Below are 13,657 nucleotides of genomic sequence, written 5' to 3' on the forward strand. Positions count from 1 at the left end.
TGGAACACACTCCTTCCTCGGAGATTGTGGTGGAGTCTCCTGCTTTGGAGGCTGTCTTTAAGCAGAGGCTGGATGGCCATCTGTCAAACTGGGGCTGTTTGATGGAGAGTTCCTGCATTGCAGAAGAAGGGGATGGACTGGATCAGGGCCCTTGCAGTCTCTTGCAACTCTAGGATTCTGTGACTCTGGAGACCAGCATTTGATGAAAATCTGATTTTCTCCAACAGAGAAGGCTAAATATCATACACGGGGCACGTGTCGATGACGTGGCTCATGCACCATGTCCAAATGGTGCGGCGCACAAGGGACGTCACAGCACTTGTCACACTGTCTCAGTCTTAAGGGAAGGTGAAGACAAATCCCCTCTGAACAAATCTTCCAAGAAAACCATTGGGCAAGTCACACTCTCTCAGCCTCAGAGGATGGCAAAGTCAAACCCTCTCTGAACAAACCTCCCAAGAAAACCTCTTGAAGGCACACACTTGCACACACCCAAGTCGCCAAAGGCAGGCTCTCTGAATAAACCTAGAAAGCCCACTAGGCAAGGAAGTCACACACTCTCAGCCTCAAGGAAAGGCTGGCAAAGGCAGACTCTCTGAACAAACCAAGAAGACCCACTAGGCAAGGAAGTCACACACTCTCAGCCTCAAGGAAAGGCTGGCTAAGGCAGACTCTCTGAACAAACCAAGAAGACCCACTAGGCAAGGAAGTCACACACTCTCAGCCTCAAGGAAAGGCTGGCAAAGGCAGACTCTCTGAACAAACCAAGAAGACCCACTAGGCAAGGAAGTCACACACTCTCAGCCTCAAGGAAAGGCTGGCAAAGGCAGACTCTCTGAACAAACCAAGAAGACCCACTAGGCAAGGAAGTCACACACTCTCAGCCTCAAGGAAAGGCTGGCAAAGGCAGACTCTCTGAACAAACCAAGAAGACCCACTAGGCAAGGAAGTCACACACTCTCAGCCTCAAGGAAAGGCTGGCTAAGGCACACTCTCTGAACAAACCAAGAAGACCCACTAGGCAAGGAAGTCACACACTCTCAGCCTCAAGGAAAGGCTGGCTAAGGCACACTCTCTGAACAAACCAAGAAGACCCACTAGGCAAGGAAGTCACACACTCTCAGCCTCAAGGAAAGGCTGGCTAAGGCACACTCTCTGAACAAACCAGGATGTTTTGAAATTCCTCATGGGCAGAAATGTAGGACGTGCCCTGGATAAAGGAGGATGTCTGGTCACCCTGGTAAAATGGAGGACGTTTGGACATTGCTCCTGGGCAGGGCTGAAATGTAGGCTGTGTCCTGAATAAAGGAGAACGTGTGGTCATCTACCAAAAATGGAAGACATTTTGACATTCCTTGTGGCCAGAAGGTTGAAACATAGGATACATCCTAGAAAAGGAGGACATCTGCTCATCTTATAAAAAATAGAGGACGTTTTGAAATTCCTTCTGGGCAGAAGTCTAAAATATAGGATGTGTCCTATAAAAGTAGGCCAGAAAAGAGCTAAGCCTTGATATCTGGACCCCAGAACATACTCCAACTCCCAGAATTCCATAGCCATGATCCAGAAAAGAGCCAAGCCTGGATATCTGGACCCCAGAACATACTCCAACTCCCAGAATTCCATAGCCTTGAGCCAGAAAAGAGCTAAGCCTTGATATCTGGACCCTAGAACATACTCCAACTCCCAGAATTCCATAGCCTTGAGCCAGAAAGAACTAAGCCTTGATATCTGGACCCTAGAACATACTCCAACTCCCAGAATTCCATAGCCTTAAGCCAGAAAAGAGCTAAGCCTTGATATCTGGACCCCAGAACATACTCCAACTCCCAGAATTCCAAAGCCATGAGCCAGAAAAGAGCCAAGCCTTGATATCTGGACCCCAGAACATACTCCAACTCCCAGAATTCCAAAGCCATGATCCAGAAAAGAGCCAAGCCTGGATATCTGGACCCTAGAACATACTCCAACTCCCAGAATTCCATATCCTTGAGCCAAAAAAGAGCTAAGCCTTGATATCTGGACCCTAGAACATACTCAATCTATCCAGAATTCCATAGCCTTGAGCCAGAAAAGAACTAAGCCTTGATATCTGGACCCCAGAACATATTCCAACTCCCAGAATTCCAAAGCCATGAGCCAGAAAAGAGCCAAGCCTTGATATCTGGACCCCAGAACATACTCCAACTCCCAGAATTCCATAGCCTTGAGCCAGAAAAGAGCTAAGCCTTGATATCTGGACCAGAACATACTCCAATTCCCAGAATTCCATAGCCATGATCCAGAAAAGAGTTAAAGCGCTGCCAAACCTGGTTATTTCTTCAGTGTGGATGCAGCGTGATGCAGCCTCTCCTCCAGGGCTTTTTGGGTCCTCCCTCTCAGGCCCCACAAAAAGTTTAGGGGCAGCACTTGTGCTCCTCCTGGCTTTGCCAGTGCCAGGAGGAGAGTAAAGGGCACTTGTTGGAGTGCACGCACGCATGCACGCACACAGCCCCAAACAAACGTCAGGGCGCCACTTGCGCTCCTCCTGAAGCCTAGAGGAGTGCAAGTGCCGCCCTGTCACTTGTTTGGGGCTGCATGTGTGTGCACGCACACTCCAACAAGCGCCCTTTACTCTCCTGGTGGCGCACAGCCCAGCAAAGCCAGGAGGAGCTCTTTCAGCGCCCTGGGGCTGGGGATGTGCGCGCGCATGTGTGCACGCACATGCACACGCTCTAAGAGGGGTGCAAATGCTGCCCTTGATATTTTTGCGCCCCAGGCAATTGCCTATGTCACCTATATGCTACTGCCGGCCCTGAACCCAGGGCTTAACTAGTATCTTAATCTGTGCTTGACACATACTCTCTTTTTGATTAAACTTTTCCAACTGGCTCACTTTGAAAGTTAGTTAGAATCACAGAGTTGGAAGAGACCATAAGGGCCATCCAGTCCAACCCCATTCTGCCCATGCAGGACCTCACAACCAAAGCACTCCCAACAGATGGACGTCCAGCCTCTCCTTAAAAACCTCCAAAGAAAGACAGTACAAGGCAGTGTATTCTGTGGAACAGCTCTTACCACTAGGAACTTCTTCCTAATGTTGAGGAGGGATCTTTTTTCCCATAGCTTGAATCCATTGTTCCATGTCCAAGTCACTGGAGCAGCAGAAAGCAAGCTTGCTCTATCCACAATATGACATCCCTTCAGATATTTAAGCATGGCTATCATGTCACCCCTTAACCTTCTCTTCCCCAGGCTTAACATACCCAGCTCCTTAAGTCGCTCCTCCTTAGGGCTTTATGGTTTACGGATCCTTTATCACTTTGGTTGCCCTCCTCTGGACACGCTCCAGCTTCTCAGCATCCTTTTTGAATTGTGGTGCCCAGAACAGTATTCCAGGTGAGGTCTGGCCAAAGCAGAATAGAGTGCCACTGTTACACTTCCCTCGATCTAAACACTATACCCCTATTGATGAAACCTAGGATCATATTGGTCTTTTTAGCTGCTGCATCACACTGTTCACACAGCAGTTAAAAATGCTTTCTGTATACTGCCCCGAATTCTAATTTTCCTTGGGAAGGTTTGCATGGCATCACCATTGTTTTTAGCCAAGTACCCAGAAAGTTTGTTTAATATGAGATTTTGATCTGAGTGCTATGCTTACTTATGGTCATTCTTGCACATTGGAAAGTAATATGTGTACTGCTGAGTGCTAGTGCCACACAAAACTACAAATCCCATGGTTCTGTAGGGTGGAGCCAGGGCAGTAAAAGTGGTGTCAAACTGCATTGTTGCTACAGTGTAGATACACCCAGAGCTAGGATGGATCTTGGAGGCCATGTACTCCGACCCAGTCACCAATGAATGGCCCTCAATGCAAGATGTTGTCTTGTTATCCTTGACATTTTTACCATTGAGACTCTGCTTAAATGCTTCCTATGCAGAAGTGCCCACAACCAGGACATGATTTATGTAGGGATTTGGACACTGTGCACCTGCCATTCATAACCAACCCCATTACCTACCTTAGATAGCAGCGCATGGCTACTACTGGCCCATGGCACTAGGTTTCCGAGGGGCAAACCCAGCCATGGAATTGAACAGAGCAGAGTCCTGCATGCTCAAACTCATTGTGACTTTATTTTAGTTGTGACATGTGTTGGTGGCACACTTAATGTCATTAAGACGGTGGTGCCATCACATGGAATCATGCAGCCTGGAGCTCTGCTCTCCTCTGCTGCCACTGTGCGCATAACAAGGTCAGCCTCCACAGTGGTCACCCAAAACCTGGAAGCAGGCCTGCATGAAATCAATAAATCACTATTGATGAAAACCTGAGCGGACATTTGCATTTTCTGCTTGCTGATTCAATTACCTTGGAACAGACGATCATTTTTTCCTCCCTCCACAATTTGATCTCATGTAGCCAGAATGATGTAGTGGTCTGAGTGTTGGGATACTGGAAGACCTGGGTTCGAATCCCCACTCAGCCATGGAAACCCACACTGGGTGAATTTGGGTAGGTCGCACTCGCTCAGCCTCAGAGGATGGCAATGGCAAACCCCCTCTGAAGAAACCTGCCAAGAAAACCCTATGATAAATTCCTTAGGGTCTTAATAAGTTGGAAACAACCTGAAGATACACAACAACAACAAACAACTTTATAGAATGTTCAACTTGCACACACAAGCATCAGATCCCATCTGATCTTGGAAGCTAAGCAGGGTCAGCTCTGGTTAGTACTTGGATGGGACATTGCAAATGACTACCCAATGCTGTAGGTTGTATTTCAGAAGAAGGAACTAACAAAACTACCTCTGGTTTTTCCTTGACTTTGAAAACCCTATGAAATTCATGGGATCACCATAAGTCAACAGGCAACTTGAAGCACACACACATTGTGTGTTTGTAAATCCCACTGAGTTCGGTGGGCTTTGTGTGTATATGCTCACTTGTGGATTTATGACAACCCCCATGAATTTCATAAGGTTTTCTTAGGCAAGAAATAGAGGTGGTTTGCCTTGTCTTCCCCTGAAATACACTTGTCCCTCCACATTTGCAGCTTTGTCTGCAGATTTGATTATTCACTGATTTTAGTAATATGTTCTCTCTAGGTCCTCCAGTGCACCTCTATGATCAACTTTAACCAAAAGTCACCCTAAAGGAGCTAGAGATTCCTAGAGAGAACACTCCGCTAGGCATTATTTGTCGCTCCTCCAATTCAGTTCTATGGTCAGTGTCTGGCAGATGTTGACCACAGAGTTGCACTGGAGGACCTAGAGATTCCTAGCTCAAGAATCCCCACTCTCCTAGAAAAGGACAGGGATGGAAAGAAATAGCAGCAATCGCATGAATTTCCCCCAGCAGTGAGACTCCAGTATATGTGGCTCATAAACAGTCTTCTGTTCCCTCTAGGCTCAGACTGTTAACTGCGTTGCAATGGAGACTCTGTCCCTGGAGCACCAAATCCAAAGCGTCCAGAGGCACATCGCCTTCCTCAAGAAGGAGCAGATGGAACTCCTTCATGATTTGCACCTGGAGATCCTTCGCTTACAGAAGCACTGCACAGGTGAGTCCCATTGCGTCCAGGGCTGATTCTGCTGCCGCCGTGTATTTTATTTTCTCAAAGCAGCATATGTGGTTCCCTGTTTCTCCACTCCCATGTTATCTTCACAAGGGTTGCATCCACACTGCACAAACACCCCATATTGACACCGCTTTAACTGCCATGACTCAATGCTATGGGATTTGTAGCTCTGTGAAACATTTAGCTTTCCCTTTCAGAGAGCTGTGGTGCCACAATAAACGACCATTCCCCAAACTCCATAGATTGAGCCATGGCAGTTAAAGGAGTGTCGCCTAAATATCCTAAGGGCACCTGATCTTGGAAGCTAAGCAAGCTCATCCCTGTTTAGTACTTGGATGGAGACCATCAATGAATCCCAGGTACTGTAGCCTACATTTCAGAGGAAGGGACTGGCAAAGCCACCTCTAAGGATTTTTTGCCTAAGAAAACCTTGTGAGAAATTCACAGGGTTGTCATAAGTCAACAGGCGGCTTGAAGGCACATACACACAACATTTCCACAGTGTTGATGCAGCAAAGGATAGGTAGATAAAGCTAAGAGCAGTTGACTAACCCAATCTGACAAAAATGGACTAACTCAGTGGGACTTGAGCTTTGATCACCAAAGCCCTGGTCCATCACTTTACACAACTCAGCAATCATAGAATCCTAAAGTTGGAAGAGACCACAAGGGCCATGCAGTCCAACCCCATTCTGCCATGCAGGAACTCACAATCAAAGCATTCCTGACAGATGGCCATCCAGCCTCTGTTTAAAGACCTCTAAGGAAGGAGACTCCACCAAAATCTCCAAGGGAGGAGTGTGTTCCACTGTCGAATAGCCCTTACTGTCAGGAAGTTCCTCCTAATGTTGAGGTGGAATCTCTTTTCCTGGAGCTTGCACCCATTCTTCTGGGTCCTGTTCCCTGGAGCAGCAGAAAACAAGCTTGCTCCTTCCTCAATAGGACAACCCTTCAAGTATTTAAACAGGGCTATCATATCACCTTTTGACCTTCTCTTCTCCAGGCTAAACATCCCCAGCTCCCTAAGTCATTCCTCATAGGGCATGGTTTCCAGACCCTTCACCATTTTAGTCGCCCTCCTTTGGAGATGCTCCAGTTTCTCAATGTTCTTTTTTAATTGTGGTGCCCAGAACCGGACACAGTATTCCAGGTGGGGCCTGACCAAAGCAGAATACAGTGGCACTATTACTTCCCTTGATCTAGACACTATACTTTTGTTGATGAAGCCTAAAATTGCATTGGCCTTGTTAGCTGCCGCATCGCACTGTTGACTCATGTTCAACTGGTGGTCTACTTGGACTCCCAGAACCCTTTCACATGTACTTTCATTCATCCAGGTGTCCCCCATCCTATATCTGTGCATTTCATCCCCCCCCCCAGTGCAGTACCTTACATTTCTCCCTGTTGAAGATCATGATGCACAGTGGTTTTGTATATGAGGAAATGGAAGCATCTTTAATGGCCCATTCGCCATTATCTGAGATGGGAAGATCTTTCTGCAGAAATTGCTGCTCTTGTGTACTTTTTCTACCGGTGCACTCTCCTTTATCTGCATCTAGTACCCTGTAGGTGTTATGGATTGAAGATCCTGCATCCCTATCCATCATGGCCCATGGACAGTGATGGTGGGGAATGTCATCCCAAGGAAGACAGCCATGGACTGTTGATATATAGGCCTTCTCTAGGAAGTCTTTGAAGCCTGTTAACTAGAACATGTTTCCTGGGAGTTTTCCTAGGTGCTGATGGTAGACACTGCAGACAATACTGCATTCCTCATCGAGGCATTTTTGTTGCTCCCATAGAAACTCGACTTGCCTGCTAACTGGAACCTGCTTTCATCAGGCCTCTCCTGGGTCCTGATGTTCTGGAAGGCAAGTAAGATAGGTCTCTGGAGGATTTAGGAGAGCTTCTAGCGGTCAATATTGCCTAGCAGTTCAGGCCCTAGGAATCACATGCTTCCTGAACATTTTATCCTCTGTCTAGACCTTTTGCTTTCCTGTTTACACTTTTAGCAGGAGGTGAAAGAAATTTGGGGTGATCAAAGGAAAGAAAACGGCTGTCAAGGAAAGCAGTCTCCTATGCTGCTCATAGTCACAGAGCTTTGTTAGAGATTCCTAGAGAAAACACTTCTCAAGGCATTTGTAGGTCTTCCAGTGTGATTCTATGGTCAAATTCCCAAAGATGTTGACGATAGAGTTGTGCCAGAGCCAATGGAAAGTGGATTAAAAAATGACACCTTTTTACTTTGGGGAACTTCCTGAAAGTAAAAGGGTGTTGTTGTTTTCCCCCCACTATCTGTTTGCTTTATTTCTGTTTGGGAGAAATGTGTCTGAAAATCATCCTGCATTTGTGGGATTCTAAAATCCTATTTTTGAGCGGGATTCATCTAGTGTGATAAGGCTCCTAGAGAGGTATTCTCTCAGGTTGGAAAACCTAGTGGTTTCTGATTTGCAATTTATCCACTTTCATAGGGGTCCTGACCCCAGCAAATGTGGAAGGCCCACTGTACCCATCCTTATCCATCTTCTCTCCTTCTCCTACCCTAGTTCCATCTAAACCCATTAGAATGACTCCCCGATTCAAAACCATCCTTCAAAAAGTGGGGGGTTGCTCTATTTTCCCCTTTATTCAAGCAGTTCTGCCCACCTGCAGTTTCTTTTTATGGAACAGCCAAATTAAGCATTTGGTTTCTCGGTGACACAGTCATGCTGACAAAGTAGGCTTTTGCTGATGAAGTACCAGGAGAAAGAAATGAAATCTCCTTTGTGCATTGCTTTCTGCTCCTGATATAGAAGCACATCGGGATTTTAGTGAAACCTTAAAGCAACAAGTGTCTCATCTTCACTACTTTTGAGACCAGAAATGTACTTCTGGATGCAGTGGTTAAATGCCAATACTGCAGCTACGGCGTTGTGAGTTCGATCCCAGGGCTCCAAAGTTGACTTGGCCTTCCATTTTTTTGTAGGCTGCTAAAAGAAGTGCCCAGTTTGTTGGAGGCAGTTGGTTTACAGATTATAAACCACTCAGAGATGTAAATGGTATTGCTTTTGGGTGCTAAATTTTGTTTTTATCTTCTGGCCTTTCTGGCTGGCTGTGAACACCTGCCCCAAGTGTCAGAGGGGCAGAAACATGGCTCCTGGGTCTGCCTTAGCTGCTCATGTTTCAGTCAAGAAGAGTGAAGCAAGTCTTCTCCTGTTGCTGAAAAGACCACAAAGAGGGTATTCTTCAAGTGTCCGCAGACATGGTGCCACCACTGGAAAGGCCCTCGCTGTCCTCCTCACCTCCTTAGGTTAAGACAGTGCTTCCCAAACTCTAGACCTCCAAGTGTTTAGGACTTCAGCTTCCAGAATCCAATATTACTGGCCACAATGATAGAGGCTTCTAGGGGATTTAGTCCAAAACACCTGGAAGGCCACGGGTTCCAAATCACTGGGTTACGACATGTGGATGAAAACCTTAGTTGATCTTGCAGTCCAGCTTTGGTGAATATGGGAGGAAACCTCAAGTTCATCATCCCAGCTGTAGAATAACTTCAGCTAGCATGTATGGTTCCAGGGGGAGCTTATGTGTGTTTATGTTGCATGTTTATATGAAGTAGTATCTCATTTGGGAAGAAAGAGACCAATGGTGATGGCGGGCACTTCTTTTTTATTGCAACGCCACTAAGGAGAATTGCAAGTCCCTGTTTCTTCAAGGTGCCATCTTGGACTGGTAGCATTGTAAAAGGCGGTTGAGAGAAAGAGGAAGAGTGTGCAGGACAGTGGCTAAGTTCCAGGGGGAGCTTATGTGTGTTTATGTTGCATGTTTATATGATCTGCTGAACATTATTGAGGTTCCTCCTTGGTTACAAGAGGGAGGCCTGGCCCTTCATTTCAGCATCATCCCAGTATCTTCTAGTTGTAGGGTTTACAGGAAGAGAGATACTCTTAGCAATATTAGAATGAGGCATTTATTGGAATTAATCTGATATGCATGTGAGGATTTGGTTTAGTTCCCATTAATACATTTTTTTCAAACTGCATAAATGTACCCAAAAGAATTGCTTGCTGCCTATTCCCATCAGTTCCACCCCATTCCTTCTGTAATCCATGGAAGGTAAAAAATTGCCATCTTGCAACATATGCTGGCTGTAACCGTACAGTGAAACAGATATTTCTCAAAGGATCACAAGGCTGTTTCGTAGAATTCGAAGACCTGGCCATGTTAGTCTGGGAAATCAGTACCCAAAGGGATCTTGTAGCACCTTTGAGAATAACTGATAGAGAGATGTTGGTAGCATGGGTTTTTGTAGACTTCAGTCTACTTCCTCAGATGCACCTTTTAGAGAGATTCAGCTTGGAGAATCCAAAGACAGACCTAAAGAAGTCATTAGTGTGAGAGACACATTCATTTGTAAAAAGATCCTTTCCCCCAATTCTGGAGGGTTAAAATACCACTCATAAAGCTTACTCACTGGCTATAGCTTGGGGTTAGGCTTGCCATATCCCGCCTGGGGGCAGGACTTTCCCGGTTTGGGGCAGGTCTGCATGGTCCCGCCCTGGTTCCCCCCCCCCAGATTCCCCCCCCGATCCCCCCCCCCCAGCGAGGCCCTGGAGGTGGCTGTGCGATCGCCTGAGTGGAGGAGGGCCTCCCTGTGTGGTGTAGCCTAGAGAGCAGGTCTTCAGGACACCTGCAACTCAGAGCTATTGCCCGCCCACGTTGGTATATATGCCCTGCAAGAGGCATTACTTTCCAGCTTACAGTGAGAAAAAAAAGGCCATAAATGGTTCCTGTTTCCCTGGGAGTCTAAATGCCTCCTCATCTTTTAAATGTCTACTGCGTCAGTATTCTTGTAATTCTTTATCACAGGATCGTTTTTGAGGCCCTAACTGACCAATGGGAAAGAAGCAATCAGCCCCCCTCCACTTGGGTTGGTTTTCAATGGCTTGGAAGGAAGAGATTTTGCCTTGCTTGTAAATAGGAAGGGCTTTGGGGTAGCAAAAGGCTGCAGAAATACTTTGACCCCCCCCCCCTTAAACATCCATGGCTCAGTGCTATGGGATTCTGGGAATTGTAGTTTCTTGTGGCACCAGAGCTCTCTTGACAAAAGGAGGCTCAATGGTCCACAGAGCTACAGTTCCCAGGATTCCATAGCCTTGAGGAGGAGGAGGAGGAGGGGGGGCAGAAGGAGGAGGAGGTGGTGGTGGGAAGTGGCCAGAGGCCTCAAGTTTTTTTTTAATATTATTTTGCATGCTTTTAATGCTAACAAGTCTCCCTTGCTTTGACAATGATAGTGTGGTGATGGTGATGATGATGAGTGAGCTTGAGAGGCAGGCAACTACTGTTTCTGAAGCTGAGAAAGTGTCACCTTCCAAAGTGTGTTTTGGGTGCTTTTAATGCTTACAAGTCTCCCTTGCTTTGACAGGGATAGTGTGGTGATGATGATGATGATGATGATGATATGAATCAGCTTGAGAGGCATGGACGCACTGTTTCAGAAGCCAAGAGAGTGTGACTTTCCAAAGTGCCTTTTCTGTGTGTTTTTGGTTCTTTAATGGTGATATTGATATCAGAAAGCCTCTGAGGCATGGTCAATGTAAATTGCTGTGATTTTTACAAACTCATGCGCAGTGAAGAAAAACCAAAGTCCCTTGACCAAGTACACACTTCTGAGAAGTACACTTGGGGCAAGAAACCTGAAATGGCAAATCCACTTTTGTGAAACCACCTTAACATATTCAATATGCATAGCCATGTTAAACCATGCTAAGCGTTAAACCCAACAAGGGGTTTGGTTATGGAATAAGACTCTGAAATATGCAAGAGATTGCCATGTTAAGTAAAGCCATGTTCAATGCCCAAATGTGCTGTTTGGAATTGGGGGGGGGGGGGGTTGGCCAGAAAGGGAAGTACATTTCTGCCATCTGTCTAGGAATAATGCCAAAATGCCTTCCATTTTGATCATGCCTAAGAAACATGCATTTAGATTAAGATTTTTTTTAAATCACCAGTTTTTTCGCATGTCCTCCATTTTTAGAAATGTTGTCCTACATTTGAAAATGTTGTTCTACACTTGTCCTACATTTGTCCCGGTTTGGAGGTCCTGACTTATGGCAACCCTACTTGGGGTGAGTGAAGTGTAGCCCTCTAAATGTTGTATGTAGAAAGATCTTGTAGCACATTTGAGTCTAACTGAAATAAGGGAGTTGGCAGCATTAGCATTTGTAGACCCTTTCCCCTTTGGCCCTGAAGTCCCTAGTCCCCAAAAACCTAGCTGATATAAAATTTAGTACAAGGGTTAAATTCTGCTTTGGTCAGACCTGGAATTCTATGTCCACTTCTGGGCACCATGGTTCAAGAAGGATATCAAAAAAGCTGGATTGTGTCCAGGAAGGTTGATCAAAGGTCTAGAAACCAAAACTTGTGAGGACCAACCAAAGGAGCTGGGTATTTTTAGCATGGAGAGAAAAAAACTGAGAGTTGACATGATGGTTGGTCACTAAATATCTGAAGGGGTGCCATGTAGAAGATGGAGCAAGCTTGTTTTCTGCTGATGCAGAGACTAGGTCATGAACCAATGGCTTCAAATTACAGTGGGTCCTTGGTGTCTACTAGGGTTTGGTTCCAGGAATCCCTGTGGATACCAAAATCTGTGGATGTTCAGGTCCCATGAAATACAATGGAGTAGTAAAATGGTGTGCCATACATAAAATGGCAAAACCAAGGTTGTCTTTTTGGAAAATATATATGCAGGAAGTTAAAACAGATAGTCCTTGTAATCCCTTCCAATCCTAAAATTGTGTGATTCAGTGGGTTGTTTATGTCCTTTGGCAACTGGTAATGAGAGCCATACTGCTTCTGATATTGGAGTTAAAATATTGCCAAGTTGAGTTGGACCACTGGACCATCTGGCCCAGCATTGTCTACTCTGACTAGGGATCAGTTTCCAAGATTTCTGGCAAGGGCCTTTTCAAGTGTTTGCAACAAGGGGCCCAACAAAATCTGCCATTTTCAGGTCTTGAGGTTGGACTAGAAGGGCAGAATGGAGCAGAGATGTTGTAGTGAGGAATTCTAACACATCTTTGGCCCCTTCTGACCCTTTACATCATCGTCAATAAATGGTGGTTTTATTTTATTTAACTTCTATCCCACCTTTTTCCCAATATGGGACCCAGGACAGTTTACAATATAGGTAAACACAACTGAACAAGTAATGAATGAAGAAGGGGTCTACCAAAACTATGATAACTGTAAATATCAAGGATGAGCAACTTGTGGCCTTCTAGCCAGCAGCTCTTATTGGAATAGCCAGTAGTGAGCAATGTGGAGAAAGGGAGTCCAACGACATCTAGAGAGCCATAACTTTCTATAGTCAAAGGTATACTTTGGTCCTTGTGAAGCTGAGATTTCCAGGATTTCCATGTAACTGGGGCTGCTATGGTGGAGTTGTGATCCGGAGATATCCAGGTTTTGGAAGGGGTTTTTCTAAAACAAGCTCTTTACTGAAACCAACTCCAATTTCACCTCCTTTGTGCAAATTCTGTAAGACAGCTAAATTTCCTTCAGGGAGCTGAGGCATTTTGCAATGTTCTTAATTTAGAGTTGCTTTTGGATTCAGAAAGAAGGGGAGAAATGGAGGAAAGGAGGCGGTATTGATTTTCAGTGGGGTGATGTTAGAGACTTGAAGGGATTTCCAGACCCTGCAAAGCATTACACATCCATTTCTAGCACCATTCTCATGCTCAGAGGATCCTCATGGTGGCAATGGGTAAAGGTTCCATCATGGTTATTTTCTCAAAGTCAATATCTTGAACATGCAATGAATATTTGAATCAACAGGAAAGCCATAAAACCCTAAAAAAGGAGGCCTTCTCAGCAGCTGCTCCCAGGCTTTGACATCCCTGCTCTGGGAAAGCTGAGATGGCTCCTACGCTAGGGTTGCCATAATTGTCCACTAAAACCAGGGGCAAAATGTGGAACAAATTCTATCTAGACCAAACTGTAGGACAACTGCAGGACAAAACTCAGCCCAAAATGTAGGACATTGACCTTAAATGTCCTACATTTTGGGCTGAGTTTTGTCCTGCAGTTGTCCTACAGTTTGGTCTAGAA

At 45.6% G+C, this 13,657-nt stretch overlaps 1 protein-coding gene across 1 annotated transcript in view; it reads left to right on the forward strand.

The window, feature by feature from the left end:
• The window catches only part of LOC149286401 (coiled-coil domain-containing 92B-like), a 37,119-nt gene that overhangs the window by 6,661 nt on the left and 16,801 nt on the right, over positions 1-13,657 (forward strand). The window contains exon 2 of the mRNA XM_089494094.1: positions 5,395-5,548. Within this exon, the coding sequence (XP_089350220.1) occupies positions 5,395-5,548 (154 nt within the window). The remainder of the gene's footprint in view (positions 1-5,394; positions 5,549-13,657) is intronic.

The sequence above is a fragment of the Sceloporus occidentalis genome, unplaced genomic scaffold (genome assembly GCF_023333645.1).
Source record: "Sceloporus occidentalis isolate IW3139 unplaced genomic scaffold, rSceOcc1.0.p SCAF_69, whole genome shotgun sequence".
NCBI classification, from domain to species: Eukaryota; Metazoa; Chordata; class Lepidosauria; order Squamata; family Phrynosomatidae; genus Sceloporus; species Sceloporus occidentalis.